Raw genomic sequence first — 14,969 nt, 5'->3', positions numbered from 1 at the left:
AGAGAAGAGGGCTGAGAATACCCCCTTGCGGTGTACCATTTTCATGTCTTTTGTACTCAGAGACTGTGCCATGAAGTTTTACTCTTGCTTCTCTGTTTATGAGACAGTTTTTGGTCCAGGAGAGCAGGTTGCCTCTGACCTCTTTGTCAATGAGGCAGCAGAGAATAGCTGAGGCGCTAGCCAGTTCAAAGGCTTTTTCGAGGTCCAGGAATATCAGCATTCCTGGTCTGTCATTCAAGTGGGCTAACAGAGTTGTAATACATTCCACTGTGCCAACCCCTCTTCTATAGGCATACATATCATGGTGCAGTTTAAGCATTTTCCACTCCAGTCTGTTGAGTGCCATTCTGTCAGCTGTCTTGGCTGCACAGCTTTGGAGAGAGATGGGCCTGGGATTAGCTGGATCTTTGGGTTTTGGGATCGGCACTATGTCTGCTCTATTCCAAGCAGAAGGTCTAGTTTGAGAAGTCCAGGCTAAATTAATTAACCTTAGGTATGCAGCGTCTCCCTCTGGGCCGAGGTTTCTAATCATTTTATAGGTTATTTTGTCGGCTCCAGGGGATGTATCCTTGGAGTTTTTCTTAGCCCGATTGAGCTCATCCAGTGTGAAGGGGGCATTAGTGTCAGAGACTTCTTCACATGCTGTAAGGATTCTGTGCCACCTTTCTTCCTCTAGTCCGGTCTGTACTGCTAATACATCTGGTGGAAGTTGATTGCTGGCTTGCTCTCTCTGCAAACCTGGTTGCCAGTACTTCGGCTTCCTGTTGAGGATCCTTTGGGTATGGAGCTTTAGGTGTTTTATTCCCTTTGGCTCGGTGAATTTGCTGCCACATCTCTCCGAGAGAGGTGTGTTCATTCAGGTGTGAACACCATTCCAGCCACTTTTGTTCTTTTATTTGTCTGGTCTCTCGATGCACATGTTCCTTGATCTCACAAAGTAAGATCCTGTAGCGGTCACTTGGCTGCTTTTTGTATAGCTTTCTTGTTCTGTTGTCTATGGTTGAGTTCTTTGACACGTTCGCAATAGTACCAATGATCTTTATGGTGTCTGGTGGACTGTTTTTTCAGTGGGATTGAGTGGTTGGCTGCACTTTGAATCGCTTTGACAAATTCTTGTTCTGCCTGATTAATGTCTTCGGGAAGATCATAGTTTCTTTGCCACTCTGAAATGAGGTTTTGAAATCGGTCCCAGTTTACTAAAGCAAAGTTCCAGGCTTCAGATGGAGGCGGAGGTGGGGTGGGTAGGTCTAACTTAAGATCAATTTGGACTCCATAGTGGTCGCTTGTGTGTGTGGGCTCAACTGACCATGTTGCTGCATCTCTTAGGGAGGCTGAAACGAAGGTTAGGTCTAATCTGCCTCCTTGGATGTGGGTAGGTTCATTCTTGTTTAGGATTTGTATTTCTGGAAGCTGGTCTAGTAGATGTGTAATGTGAATGCCGGCTTCATTTGTTCTGTTCGAGACCAGTGCCAATCGATGATGGGCATTAGAATCTCCACAATGATTGTGTTTGTTGTTGTCGCGTGTCCAAATAACACAGAGAGATCCATTTCGGCATGTGGAGACCTGTACACATTAAACACTTCAAGTTTGTCGTGTCTTAGCTCAATGGTAACTCCCATTACCTCTGTCCCAGCTCCACAATTGGGTGGGCTGGTTATGGACTTGGAGATCAGGTCACATTTTACATAGATTGCACATCCCCTGGATTGCCCATTGATCCATGGAAGGAAGAAGCCTCGATAGCCTGAGATTTTAGGTTCTAATCCGGCTCGAAGCAAGCTCTCCTGTAGTATCAGGATGTCTATGCCCTTGGTTGCTGCTATGCATTGCAAGTGTTGCAATTTAGTGTGCAGTCCTTGCGCATTCCATTGCAGGATCTTTAGACTTCTAGGTTCTTGGAATTTACTGATAATTCCGTGGTATCCATGGAGTCTGATGAACACGTCATGGAAGTTGCAATTGGTGTATAGGTTCTTAGTGGACCTGAAATTGACTCATCAATGTCGCTTTCCGACGAGCTGGACTCTATCTGTTTTTTTATGAAGGTGTCTCCTGCCCTGCTGTCTTGACGGTGTGGATATTACATCTTCGAATTTCTTGAGCTTGTGCTCAATTGTCTTCCGAGTCTCTGTGGTTTGCTTGATTCCATGTGATGACAGCAGACTTTCGATCAACTCAGTGACCAAAGTTTTGAGCATTGGCCAGAGAGCGTCCAGTTCTGTGGGAGCACTATTTAATGCTGTGCAGGTTTGGGGCCTCGTAGCTTTTAGACCCTTCTCGGTGGTAACTTTGACACTGGAATTGCTACTCCTATTGGCCCCAGTGTGCTTGCTGGATGAAATGGGAGGCCGACTGCTTTGAACATGATTCTTGTGTCCTCCATCTTTCTTTTTGTCCTGTACAGAGGTCTTCTCACCCTTCATCATGGCCGATGGTGAAGGGCCGTGTGCCCCCTCTTCCTGAATGGGTAGACCCCACGCGGTTTTAGTGGGCATGGGAGCTGGTATTCGTTTTGGTGGGGGCTTCGACTCCGCTGTAGGCGTGGTGGGGTTAGTTTGAAGCCTTTTGAGCCTTTCATGGCATTTCAAGTTCCATGCATGATGTGCCTTGGAACAATTTGGGCACTTTGCCTGAACAGGGTGGTTTGCCTTGAATTTATCAATACATGTTTTTGTATCATGGGGCTGGCTGCAGACTCCGCACCTCACTGGGCGTTGGCAGCCATCTTTGTGATGCCCAAATCTCTGACATCTGAAGCATCTTAGGGGTTCTGGCGTGTAAGGCCTGTGTTGGAACACACCCCAGATTCCAAGGTCAAGTTTCTCTGGGATGCAGTTCCAACGATCAGCGGCCTCTTTTTAAGCGCCGTCGTTCGGCTCGGGATGCGTCACCTCACCAGACGTGGGCAGAGGAGCGTGATGCGATGGATGAGGATGCTGTGGACGATGCTGTGTTGCCTCCTGTGGTGCCTTCTGTGTTGGACACAGTGCACCCTACTGGTGGCTCCCCTCAGTGGGCGGTTGCCCCTGGTGATCGCGACCTCGTAGTGGTGTTGTCGAAGGATGTGCGACGGGGGGCACATCCCGTTGACAACTCCATGATATTGTTCATCAGCAGTTTGTCTTTCTGGCAGAAGTTGATGGGGTAGGGATTGTTTGATGTATAGAATGCAAGAGTTACTGGATCTGAGGTTGTGAGAAACAAATGAGGGCAATTTCGGGGGTGAGGATCTTGCGGGAACTCTGCACTCCTGGAGACATATAATATCGATGTGTTCAGTTGTTACTTTGTATTGTAAATCTGAGAACCTTTTTTTGAGGGATGCAATGTTCCAGCTTAGGACGGATAACTTAGTTATTTGTGTATTTAAAGTCAGCATTATATCGATATTATTAGTCTACTTAATATATATTATCTATTTCACTACGATATAAGTCCAGAAACATTTCTTAGTTTATTACCAATGTCACACATTTGCCTCCAATGGTCTAGTACAATTTGTCGGTCATTTCCAGCTATAGAGTCGTTTTTGAACATACTTTAGCACAACTTTGGCAGTTAACCTGCGTGGAAGGACTCCACTACACAAGATTTCAAGATCACTAGAAGTTTCCCCTGATGGGCAAGCGAACACATGTTTGGAGGGTTCAGGGGTGCAAGGGGGAGTTTGGCGGTCATTGCTTAAAAGTCCCCTCATACACGTGACCATCATCGAAATATCGCTGGTGGATTTTTTCTCATGTTGGAGTTGCTCTTGCAGCCGCTCCGTTTGCTGCTGTGACTGCTGCTGGTGTTCCTGCAACCGGTCACGAAGGGCAACCACTGCTTGAACAGTGGAGGGACCCAAGGGCGAGGTGGTAGGGAGGCTGAGGTTGCGGTCTGTCTCATTTTGATCCAGTTCCTTATCCCCCACTTCCAGTTGACTGGCCGTTGAAATCCACGGGAAAAAATCACGACGCGTAGACCAGCCGTCGAAAAAACAAAACAGTCGGTCTACGCGTCTAGCTACGTCCACTACTTACCGTGTTACAGTGCTGACAGTATACTGTGTTACTGTGCTAACAGCATACTGTGTTACAGTGCTGACAGTATACTGTGTTACTGTGCTAACAGCATACTGTGTTACAGTGCTGACAGTATACTGTGTTACTGTGCTAACAGTATACTGTGTTACAGGGCTGACAGTATACTGTGTTACTGTGCTAACAGCATACTGTGTTACAGGGCTGACAGTATACTGTGTTACTGTGCTAACAGTATACTGTGGTACAGGGCTGACAGTATACTGTGTTACTGTGCTAACAGTATACTGTGTTACAGAACAGACAGAATACTGTGTTACAGGGCTGATAGTATACTGTGTTACAGGGCTGACAGTATACTGTGTTACAGGGCTGACAGTATACTGTGTTACAGGGCTGACAGTATACTGTGTTACTAGGCTGACAGTATACTGTGTTACAGAACTGACAGAATACTGTGTTACAGGGCTGACAGTATACTGTGTTACAGGACTGACAGTATACTGTGTTACAGGGCTGACAGTATACTGTGTTACAGAGCTGACAGTATACCGTGTTACAAGGCTGACAGTATACCGTGTTACAGAGCTGACAGTATACCGTGTTACAGGGCTGACAGTATAATGTGTTACAGGGCTGACAGTATACTGTGTTACAGGTATACAGTAATATTTATAAAGAAATGCAAAGTGCCAGTAGCACAGGCACTCAGTATAGTGTGGAGGAAGAGCTTGGACACAGGGGAGATACCAGATGTGCTTAAAGCAGCAGACATTTCCCCTCTACACAAGGGTGGTAGCAAAGCATTGGCAAAGAATTATAGACCAGTTGCACTAACGTCCCACATTATGAAAGTATTTGCGAGAGTGATCAGGAGTCAGGTCACTAGATTCATGGAAACCAATGACCTCCACAATCCAGGCCAACATGGATTTAGAGCAGGAAGATCATGCCTCTCACAGCTACTTGACCACAATGACAAAATCACAGAGGCATTAGAGGAAAAACATAATGCAGCTGTCGTATACACAGATTTTGCAAAGGCATTCGACAAATGTGACCATGGAGTGATTGCACACAAAATGAGGTCAATGAGTATAACTGGTAAAGTAGGACGCTGGATACTCAATTTCCTGTCGAACAAAACACAAAGAGTAACAGTCAATCAAGTAAAATCGAGCCCAAGCGTAATTAAAAGCTCTGTACCTCAAGGTACAGTCCTTGCACCTGTGCTGTTCCTTATTCTCATATCAGATATAGACAAAAACACAAGTCACAGCTTCGTGTCATCCTTTGCAGATGATACAAAAATCAGCATGAAAATTACCTCTGCTAAAGACATTGATAAACTACAAACAGATATTAACAAAGTTTTCGATTGGGCAGCAGAAAATAACATGATGTTTAACGGTGATAAATTCCAGGTACTCAGAAACGGCAAAAATGAGGATCTTAAACATAATACAGGGTACAAAACACAATCGAATCTGCCCATAGTAGGGAAACAGCATGTTAAGGATTTGGGAATAATGATGTCCGACGACCTAACGTTTAGGGAGCATAACCAAACAAGTATTGCGTCAGCCAGAAAAAGGATAGGATGGATTACGAGAACCTTCAAGTCCAGAGATCCCATCACAATGGTTGTACTCTTCAACCGTGTACTACTGTGTTGTCCCGTCTTGAGTACTGCTCAGTACTCACTTCCCCCCTTTCAGAGCAGGAGAGATCGCTGAAATTGAGGGAATACAGAGAACATATACGACAAGCATAGACGAGATAAAGCACCTAAATTATTGGGATCGTCTCAAAGCTCTCCAAATGTACTCACTATAAAGGAGACGAGAGAGATACCAAATAATATACACATGGAAAATACTGGAGGGACAGGTCCCAAATCTGCACAGTAAAATAACAACATACTGGAGTGAACGACATGGAAGAAAATGCAGAATAGAACCAGTGAAGAGCAGAGGTGCCATGGGCACAATCAGAGAACACTGTATGAACATCAGAGGTCCACGGTTGTTCAACGTCCTACCAGCGAGCATCAGAAATATTACAGGAACAACCGTAGACATCTTCAAGAGGAAACTAGATTGTTTCCTTCAAGGAGTGCCGGACCAACCAGGCTGTGGTGGGTATGTGGGCCTGCGGGCCGCTCCAAGCACCAGCCTAGTGGACCAAACTCTCACTAGTCAAGTCTGGCCCCGGGCCGGGCTTGGGGAGTAGAAGAATTCCCAGAACCCCATCAACCAGGTATCAACCAGGGCTGACAGTATACTGTTACAGTGCTGACAGTATACTGTGTTACAGGGCTGACAGTATACTGTGTTACAGGGCTGACAGTATACTGTGTTACAGGGCTGACAGTATACTGTGTTACAGGGCTGACAGTATACTGTGTTACAGGGCTGACAGTATACTGTGTTACAGGGCTGACAGTATACTGTGTTACAGGGCTGACAGTATACTGTGTTACAGGGCTAACAGTATACTGTGTTACAGTGCTGACAGTATACTGTGTTATAAGGCTGACAGTATACTGTGTTACAGGGCTGACAGTATACTGTGTTACAGGGCTGACAGTATACTGTGTTACAGGGCTGACAGTATACTGTGTTACAGGGCTGAAAGTATACTGTGTTACAGGGCTGACAGTATACTGTGTTACAGGGCTGACAGTATACTGTGTTACAGGGCTGGCAGTATACTGTGTTACTGTGCTAACAGTATACTTACAAAGTATATTCTAACACCCCCCTCCCCCTCCAAGCGGTGGACATGGCCCGGGCCCCAAGGAAAGCATTCCAAATTTTACCTGAATTTACCTGAAAGCCACTAACACTAGTGGCCCCGACGTCGACAAGAAGGCGGCGGTTTGTCAAAGGTGCCCCCCCCCCTTGACGATTGTTTCCAGCTGTACTTTATTAGTTAATATTTTTAGGCATTTACGGCTTCGGCAGTTATGCGGTTCCATGGATTAATAATCCTGTGGGTGAAGAAGCATCTCCTGTTCTCAGTCCTAAATTGTGGCTTGTTGAGCTTGAAACCGTTGTTAAAGTTAATCTGTCATAGAATTACATAGTACCCTTCACGCTGAACACAGGGTATAAACCAGTGGATGAAATTATTGACTTTATTACCACAGAACCCACTACCTATAACTTGGTCTTTCTGTTGATCATGAGAGAGATTTCCCCGGAGCAGCAGTTTACACTAACAACCATGAAACTTACTGGAGCATGAACATTGGGTGCTCAACATTGCACTCATAATTATATGCCTTGAGTGAGACCACAAACTTAGACTAATTTAGAAGATGTCATCATTCATACCGACTCTAAGTCTTCGCTTCAGGCATTGTTATCCAGCCAGCACAGAAATACTATAAAACTTATCACAGAAATCCTACATATAGGAAAAGAAGCCCACAAAGTAGGCTTCTTTTGGCTGTCACTCACCCTAAATTGGATAGTAAGTCACACTGGCATAAATGGTAATGAAAAAGCAGACTCACTAGCAAAAACTGCTTCTGCTTTAACTGTTGTACAGGTAAAAATACCTCCAAGCTTTAACAGATTAAGGAGCAAATCAAGAATACTCCCAACTATCAAAAGTCGCCACAGAGCCAAAGTAACGGAAGGAAGATCCACTGCGATGTGGTACGAACAAGCCACTGGGAACTACTCTTTCAAGCCTGGCAAAAAGATATCCAGAGACATTGCAGTAGCCATACAGAGACTCAGACTTAGTTACAAATGCTGCTGGGAGGTAATGAACCCAATAGTTAAAGAGTGTCATATCTGTAGAACAGATGCAGAGACCCCAATTTTACAGTACTTACTGTAATGTGAAGCAACTGAAGCCCTGCGCATCAAACTCAACATTAATCCAACAAGAGCGGCTGCATTAACTACAATGGTTAAAAAGCAGTGGAAGACTAGAACACACTAGTGAACATAGTGTATCAATATCCGCCACCAAGATAATGTTGTCAAGACAAAAGATTAAAACCAGTGCGAAAAAAAGGAAACTCTACTTGTATTTAAAACTTTGACCCAGATATCACAGTAATAAGGTTATCGTAAATAACCGAACCCAATTACGGGATCACCGTAGCCCGTGCTACATGAAAATGTTAGTTCCCAGTCGCTAAATCTAAAACAACAACAGAGAGAGAGAGAGTATACCCCCCACACAGAGCAGGGTGGGGTGGAGCGCCGCCCACACAACACACCTGCCAAACATATCTCCCCTGTGACACACTCCGAGCCTTTTCTTAGCTAGTATTTTTCTTGAAGGGGAGGTTGTTTTCTCATCAGTATTAAACAACTTTATGACTCACGGACATTCTTATTTCCAATAAAATTTAATATGAATAAAATATATGTACTTGTATATGTACAAAAAAAAATCCTAAATGCAAATCTTGATCTGAAACTTTTCCTTGATAGGTGTAATAGAACCCATGAGCACCACACCAGAAATAAGTATATCTTTGATATCCGCAGAATCAAACTAGATCTGTGCAAACACTCCATGTAAATAAAAACACCCGGTCTATGGAACTCACTCCCTAATGAATAAAAAATTGTCCAGCAATTTTCAAAATTTCAATTTTCCTTAATCAAAAGTAAAACCAAAAAGTACCTAATTTCATCCTCGTAGTTTTCAAACTTCAAACTCACACTGTGTCTTGTACTACCCACTCTTCCAATATTAGTACGTAAGACATATAACTTCACCACTATATAATTTCCATAAATTTATATTGTAGTTATTATGTTGAACTCAAATTTTGCTATAACGTACCTCTTAATAAACTTATCTGTGAGATTAAGGACCTGCTCGGAACGCTATTCGTGTTAGTGGCCTTGCATCAGTGTAAGAACACCAATGTTATGTGCTCTCACAAACCCCCAGGTACCTTCTTATATATAAGTAAGTAAATAAATAAATAAATAGATAAATAATATAGTATCTGAATGAGATGCAAATAATGTGTAGGCTTAATGATCTGCATATAAAACACGGGCGATAATGTATAATTATTGAAGTAGATCATTTGATGTACTTACAGATATAATTAGTAGTTAACGAGCTTATCATATGTGCAATAATTGACAATATAATTGAAACGAGAACATCCCTGCAAACACACAACGTAACTGTCCCTATTTTCTGCTTGTTACAACTTGTAATAAAGTTGTTACAACTTGTTATAACGTTTTTATGACGCATTAGAACGTTGTTACAACTGGTTAGGTGTTAAAACTTGTTCTAACGTTGTAGCAACGTCGTGTGTCTGGCGGGATGGCGTCTTAAGACACATCAGGGTGTAATTTGTGACGAAACTTGATCGATCTTGCGGGAACGTTCTGGCGCGCGTCTGATGTCTGACAATTACACACCCCAGGCAGATGGAGATATTTACGCCGCCACTGAGGAATGTCTGAGTAACTTCCTGAATCAGCGCCTCACTTGGCGACGGCCGCTGTTCCGAAAATACTCAGGCGACGCTACGAACACGTCATAACTGTGGGCGGACGTTCGGTATATAGTGCGCTGCCACGCCTTCTACACCCAGTACACAGCCACACCCACTTGCTGCTTAATCAGTGATAGTCAACAACGAGAATAATAGATTTCCTCGGTGATCTTTCTAAGTTAATATAATTATGGCATCAATTCACAAGCAGAGCTCACACACAACCAAGAAATTCAGCTCCACATCCAGTAATGACGACAGCTCTCGACACAGGTCGTCGGCAGACGACTTGTGGGACTTCTACCTTCCCGTCAGTCGCAAGGGCCGCTTCTTCCAGGACTCGTCCTTCGGCCAAGCACGCGATGAGTTCGATTCCGCCATTAAAGATGTCCTGAACAAGTGGGGAGAACCAGACCTCTTGAAGGACGCTTGGGACGACTCCGACCTGCGTCACTCCGACATCCTCAGCCGCTACAGAAAGTTGCGATCCCACAACCTGAAGGAGGACAGTCAGGCCGTCAAAATCACCTCCGACAACAACTGCCACAAGGTCAGCTTCCGGGTACCACACGGAGGTGGAGTAATATTTATATATACATGCTGAAAAACGTGTTGTGGTTGCATCGAAATATTTACAGTGCGGAATATAACGTATTCTGTATAACAAAGTAAATATGAGTGTACGTATATGCAATACCATACAAAATGTTGCAGATTGTGATGGACGTGCACGACTTCATGGACGGGGAGGTGAAGGTGAAGGTGGTGGGCGAGAGGCAGCTGGTGGTGGAGGGCCACATGGACGCCACCAAGGCCAGAGACTTCGCTCCCTCCTCACACACATTCACAAGACGCTTCTCCCTCCCAGGCGCCACCAACATGGACGCCATCACTTCCGTCATGTCGCTAGACGGCATCCTTACCATCACTGCTCCACAAACTGTAAGTGTCTCATTAAAGAATAGAGTGGTTAAGAATTATACATTAACCATCACGTAACAATATAATTATTACAGTTATTTAATTCACTTTTCAATACATTTACCATTAAATCACTATATAATTTAAACAGCATTTGAGAGCACTTTTATTGTTACTAACACTCAGAGAATAGCCCTTACAATATATAAAGTTTACAACAACACTTGCTTACTGTAGAACATAGTCTACAAGAAATATTAGAAAATATGAATACAAATATTCCGAACTTTACAATTAGATAGGTTCATATGATTTATGTTTGGCAGACAAATCAAGCAAAAGCAGACGATTCAACCATTCCAATCAAGGTAACTGGAACACGGAGCAGCGAGGCGGAGAGCCAGAGCACCACCTCCCAGGCGGCGTCGGCAACTGAGGACAAGAGTGAATCCCACAATGCTGCCGAAAAAGTTAGAAGTGGTAAGACGAGTACCACCGCGGAAAATAAGGAGAGCACAAACAAAGAGAGCGAGCAGAGAGAGCATGTGCATGGTGCTTCCACGGGCAGGAGTGCCTCGACCAGCACCCAGCAGACCAGCACCCAGCACTCGACAGGGAAGCAGACAGACACTGAGACCAGGACGCAGAAACCAACACCTATGTCCTCTACAGATTTCCGTGACATTCCTTTCTCTGTGAGAGATTTTGAAACCATCAAAAGAAAAGGGCATTTCTTTGACGATTCTTTCTTCGAAGATACCCGATCAGACTTCCAGAACGCTGTGAACGATGTGCTCAGGAAGTGGGACACGACGGACTTCCTGAAGGAGGCGCTGGACGATACGGACGTGCGACTCTCCAACAACCTGAAGCGCTACAGAAGGTTGCGATCACTGGACCTGAATGAGGACAACCAGGCGGTCACAGTCACCTCTGACAACACCTGCCACAAGGTATGCTTTGTGAGGTCGAGCATGGTGTTCAGTGTTCAGTAATGACAATATGCATCAGGGAAGCTCTATTTTAAACACGGACAAATATTTTTCCTTCTTTAAAAATTCTATACCTAGTGAGAAAGCGAGAGGGCGACTTTATATATGCAACGTCTTATTCTGAAAAATATAGGCTTACATGTATCTTAATATGATATTTTAGGTTCAATATGTAAGATTTCTGATTTAAATTCTGGGTACTATAAGCAAAATGTTGCAGATTGTGATGGACGTGCACGACTTCATGGACGGGGAGGTGAAGGTGAAGGTGGTGGGCGAGAGGCAGCTGGTGGTGGAGGGCCACATGGACGCCACCAAGGCCAGAGACTTCGCTCCCTCTTCACACACATTCACAAGACGCTTCTCCCTCCCAGACGCCACCAACATTGATGCCATCTCTTCCGTCATGTCCTCCGATGGCATCCTCACTATTATTGCTCCATATATTGTAAGTACTAAACAAATATAATGACAATCATTAATAAATAATGTGAACATTCAATATAGTCTTTTTTCTCTCAAATTTCTAACTTCTATTGATTTTGCTTCAGGTAAACCAAGCAAAGGAAGAATATTCGACGATTCCCATTAAAGTGACAGGAACGAAGGCTCGTGTGTCGGAGACCCACAGCTCAACCTCCACCTCTCACCCAACTGCTGACAGTTTTTCTTCATCCGCCAGCTCTAATCTGACGGAAGCGACAGAGGAAGGATGTGCTAAAAATGAATTTAAACAAAATGTTACCGAATCAGTTCATCTTAAAGAAGATAAAGTTGTATCAACAAAAGATAATACAACTGATAAAGTCGATGGGAACATGTCACAGCTAAAAGGATCCAAAGAATCTACTGATCAGTTTACGTACTCTCAAGAAAGGTCAAGCAATTCAGCATCCGATATCACTCAAGTAAACTCTGCCATCAAGAAGGCTGAGGAAGAGTCTAAGAAACAAGACGACGAGGTGACTACGGCTTCACATGTCTCGTCACAGACAAGCGTTTCTTCTAAGATATCTGAAGAACGAGAGTCTATCAATGACTCGAAGAGGGGTGTCGCTATCCCTATCAAGACTAGAGGACTCTTCTTCAACGACTGTTTCTTCGAAGACACATGGAAGGACTACCAGGACGCCGTGAAGGACGTGGTGGTTAAGTGGGGAGACAGTTCCACCTGTGACGACATGACCTGCTACAGAAAACTACGAACTCGTGACTTGAGGGAGGAGAACCAAGCTGTCAAGGCTTCAGAGGATGACTCCAACTATAAGGTGAGCTTCCGTTAAACGTCACAGAGAAGCAAACGAGAGATAATAACAGAGACTTGTCCAGTAATGTTTGGTTGTAAAAGTCATACTCGTTCAGGACTAATTGCCGACAAATTTTCTCTCCCTCATTACCTTCCTAACCTTTGTCCTCAAGAAAAAAATAATTATAATTATTATTTAATAATAATAATTTAGTATATATTTAAACCCTAAAATGTGACAATAAAAACAAGTAAAAAGACCATGAATAATTAATGTATGTCCTTGTGTTTTCTTTCAGTTTATTTTGGATGTACAAGACTTCCTGAAGGGTGGAGACATCACGGTGAGGGTTGTAGACGAACGAGACCTCGTGGTGGAGGGCCACGTTGAGGCGGAGGCTGGAGGCGCCAGGGTTTTTAAACACTTCAGACGACGTTTCGTTCTTCCAGGCGATGTTGCGCTTGAATCTGTGTCTTCTGTGATGTCCTCAGACGGAGTGCTGACCATCATCGCGCCAAAGAAAGTGAGTATCTTTGGGTTTTAAGTATCATCGTGATACATAAACACAATTGTTATTATAATATGTTACTGTATATAGCAAAGAGTATATCATGATAAAATTGTAATTATTTTATATGAATTTTCAGCACTCAAAGCTCAGCATGAAGGAAAGTGCTGAGGCTGCGGCAGTTAAAGAGCTGGCAGAGAGCGTCAGGGAGTCTAGAGAGCAAGAGGTGAGGGTGAACACCCAGGCCAACACACAGCAGTCAACCGAAGCCAAAGCACACACTGATGAGTCCTCTGATTCATTTATAAGCATCTCTTCCTCATCAGTTGCCAGAGAGTCGTCGGTAAGGAAGGCACTTTGACTTGGTTCACTTTACATGTCTTAAGCCTTCATTAGTCACATGAATCTTCAATTACTCACAATAATCTTCAATTACTCACAATAATATAAATAAATGATTCTTTACATGCTCTTATTTTTGCTGATATCAGTGCCAGATCTACCTGTTTTTTGGGCCCTTGGCCAGAACACATAAATTGGCCCCCACTCTCTGGTCAGTGTGGCTAAACACACATGACAGCTCTTACGTTATGATACGTTATGATTTACATGAAAACAGTATTTAGGCAGTGTTACCAAGTTGTTGATTACTCCGAGGAATTTTTGTATTTTTGTTTATTCTTATGATCAACTAAAATGTGCTATGCACCCCCCCCCCCCTGTTACTGGAGGGCCCCTTGGTGCTGGTGGGCCTCTTGGTGCTGGTGGGCTCCCCCCCTGTTGCTGGTGGGCCGCCTGTTGCTGGTGGGCCCCCTGTTGCTGGTGGGCCCCCCCTGTTGCTGGTGGGCCCCCCTGTTGCTGGTGGGCCCCCCCTGTTGCTGGTGGGCCCCCCTATTGCTGGTGGGCCCCACTGGAACTGGTGCCCCCCCCCCCCCCTGGGGTTTCTGGGCCTCCCTGGTGCTTGTTTGTTCCCTGGTGCTGGTGGGCCTCCATGGTGCTGGTGGGCCTCCATGGTGCTGGTGGGCCTCCATGGTGCTGGTGAGCCCCTTGGTGCTGGTAGGCCTAAGGCCATGACCTACTTGAACTATTGGGTAATCCGGCCCTGGCTAATGTTATTTCCTTCCTTCCAGGTGGACCAAACAAAGGAACACGCAATTCCAGTGCAAATTAAGACACAAAATCAGTTGGGGAAGTCGAGCGAAGTAAAGGTAGAAGCTTGTGAGCGTATTTCAGAGAATGCTCAACAAAAGACAAGTGGTGCCCAGGAGACCAGCGTTAACTTTGATAACGCTGCAACTTATAAAGACGCTGCTGAAAAGAACTGCAGTTTCCGGGAGGAGAGCGACAATGACGCCGTCCACCCTCGGCTGCTGCAAGAGGGTCGCGCCAAGTTTGAAAGTGACGATGACACAGAAGCAGAATCTGTTACAAAAACGAAAGAGCATGTGGAAATAGACCCAGCCTACAAAAACAGGCTCCTGCCGATAAAGATAAGGGGACTTTTCTCCGACGACTCCTTCTTCCTTGAGTCTCGCCAGAACTTCAAGACAGCCATAAAGGATGTGCTGAAGAAGTACCACGAAGTGCCCTCCCAGGACGACGACGGTCTCTCCTCCTACAGGAACCTGCGTCTTAAGGACCTGAAACTGGAGAATCAAGCGGCCCACGTCGACGACGATCGGTACACGCAGATGGTAAGGTCCAGACGTCCATTAATAATACTCTTTATACATATTTTTACCATACAAGTTGCACTTACTTTCTAGTAAATCTAATGTTGTGTTA

General features: G+C 44.5%; 2 protein-coding genes across 2 annotated transcripts in view; one reads left to right on the top strand and one right to left on the bottom strand.

Annotated features, from left to right (window-relative positions):
* Positions 1-1,415: 1,415 nt before the first annotated feature.
* Positions 1,416-8,379, bottom strand: LOC138371639 (dynein heavy chain-like). Its single transcript, XM_069336638.1, has 4 exons — positions 8,374-8,379; positions 6,316-6,738; positions 4,026-4,672; positions 1,416-1,566 (listed from the first exon to the last, which is right to left on the bottom strand). Exons 1-4 carry the CDS (start codon positions 8,377-8,379, stop codon positions 1,416-1,418), a joined length of 1,227 nt encoding a protein of 408 aa, XP_069192739.1.
* Positions 8,380-9,599: 1,220 nt separating this feature from the next.
* Positions 9,600-14,969, top strand: part of LOC123756146 (serine-rich adhesin for platelets) — a 6,701-nt gene continuing 1,331 nt past the window's right edge. Inside the window, exons 1-8 of the mRNA XM_045739204.2 lie at positions 9,600-10,066; positions 10,231-10,458; positions 10,764-11,390; positions 11,650-11,877; positions 11,981-12,697; positions 12,975-13,199; positions 13,324-13,527; positions 14,315-14,878. Of these exons, the coding sequence (XP_045595160.2) occupies positions 9,707-10,066; positions 10,231-10,458; positions 10,764-11,390; positions 11,650-11,877; positions 11,981-12,697; positions 12,975-13,199; positions 13,324-13,527; positions 14,315-14,878 (3,153 nt within the window). The 5' untranslated portion in view covers positions 9,600-9,706. The remainder of the gene's footprint in view (positions 10,067-10,230; positions 10,459-10,763; positions 11,391-11,649; positions 11,878-11,980; positions 12,698-12,974; positions 13,200-13,323; positions 13,528-14,314; positions 14,879-14,969) is intronic.

The sequence above is a fragment of the Procambarus clarkii genome, chromosome 36, assembly GCF_040958095.1.
Source record: "Procambarus clarkii isolate CNS0578487 chromosome 36, FALCON_Pclarkii_2.0, whole genome shotgun sequence".
Taxonomy (NCBI): Eukaryota; Metazoa; Arthropoda; class Malacostraca; order Decapoda; family Cambaridae; genus Procambarus; species Procambarus clarkii.
This window is presented reverse-complemented; position numbering and strand designations above follow the sequence as displayed.

What these genes read in the sequence shown, in the direction of transcription:
- LOC138371639 (XM_069336638.1), bottom strand. An exon ending in CACAGTATACTGTCAGCACT is followed by an intron (nt 4,673 to 6,315) that starts GTAACAGTATAC and finishes CCTGTAACACAG; the next exon opens with TATACTGTCAGCCCTGTAAC. An exon ending in ACTGTCAGCACTGTAACACG is followed by an intron (nt 1,567 to 4,025) that starts GTAAGTAGTGGA and finishes TAATGTGTACAG; the next exon opens with GTCTCCACATGCCGAAATGG.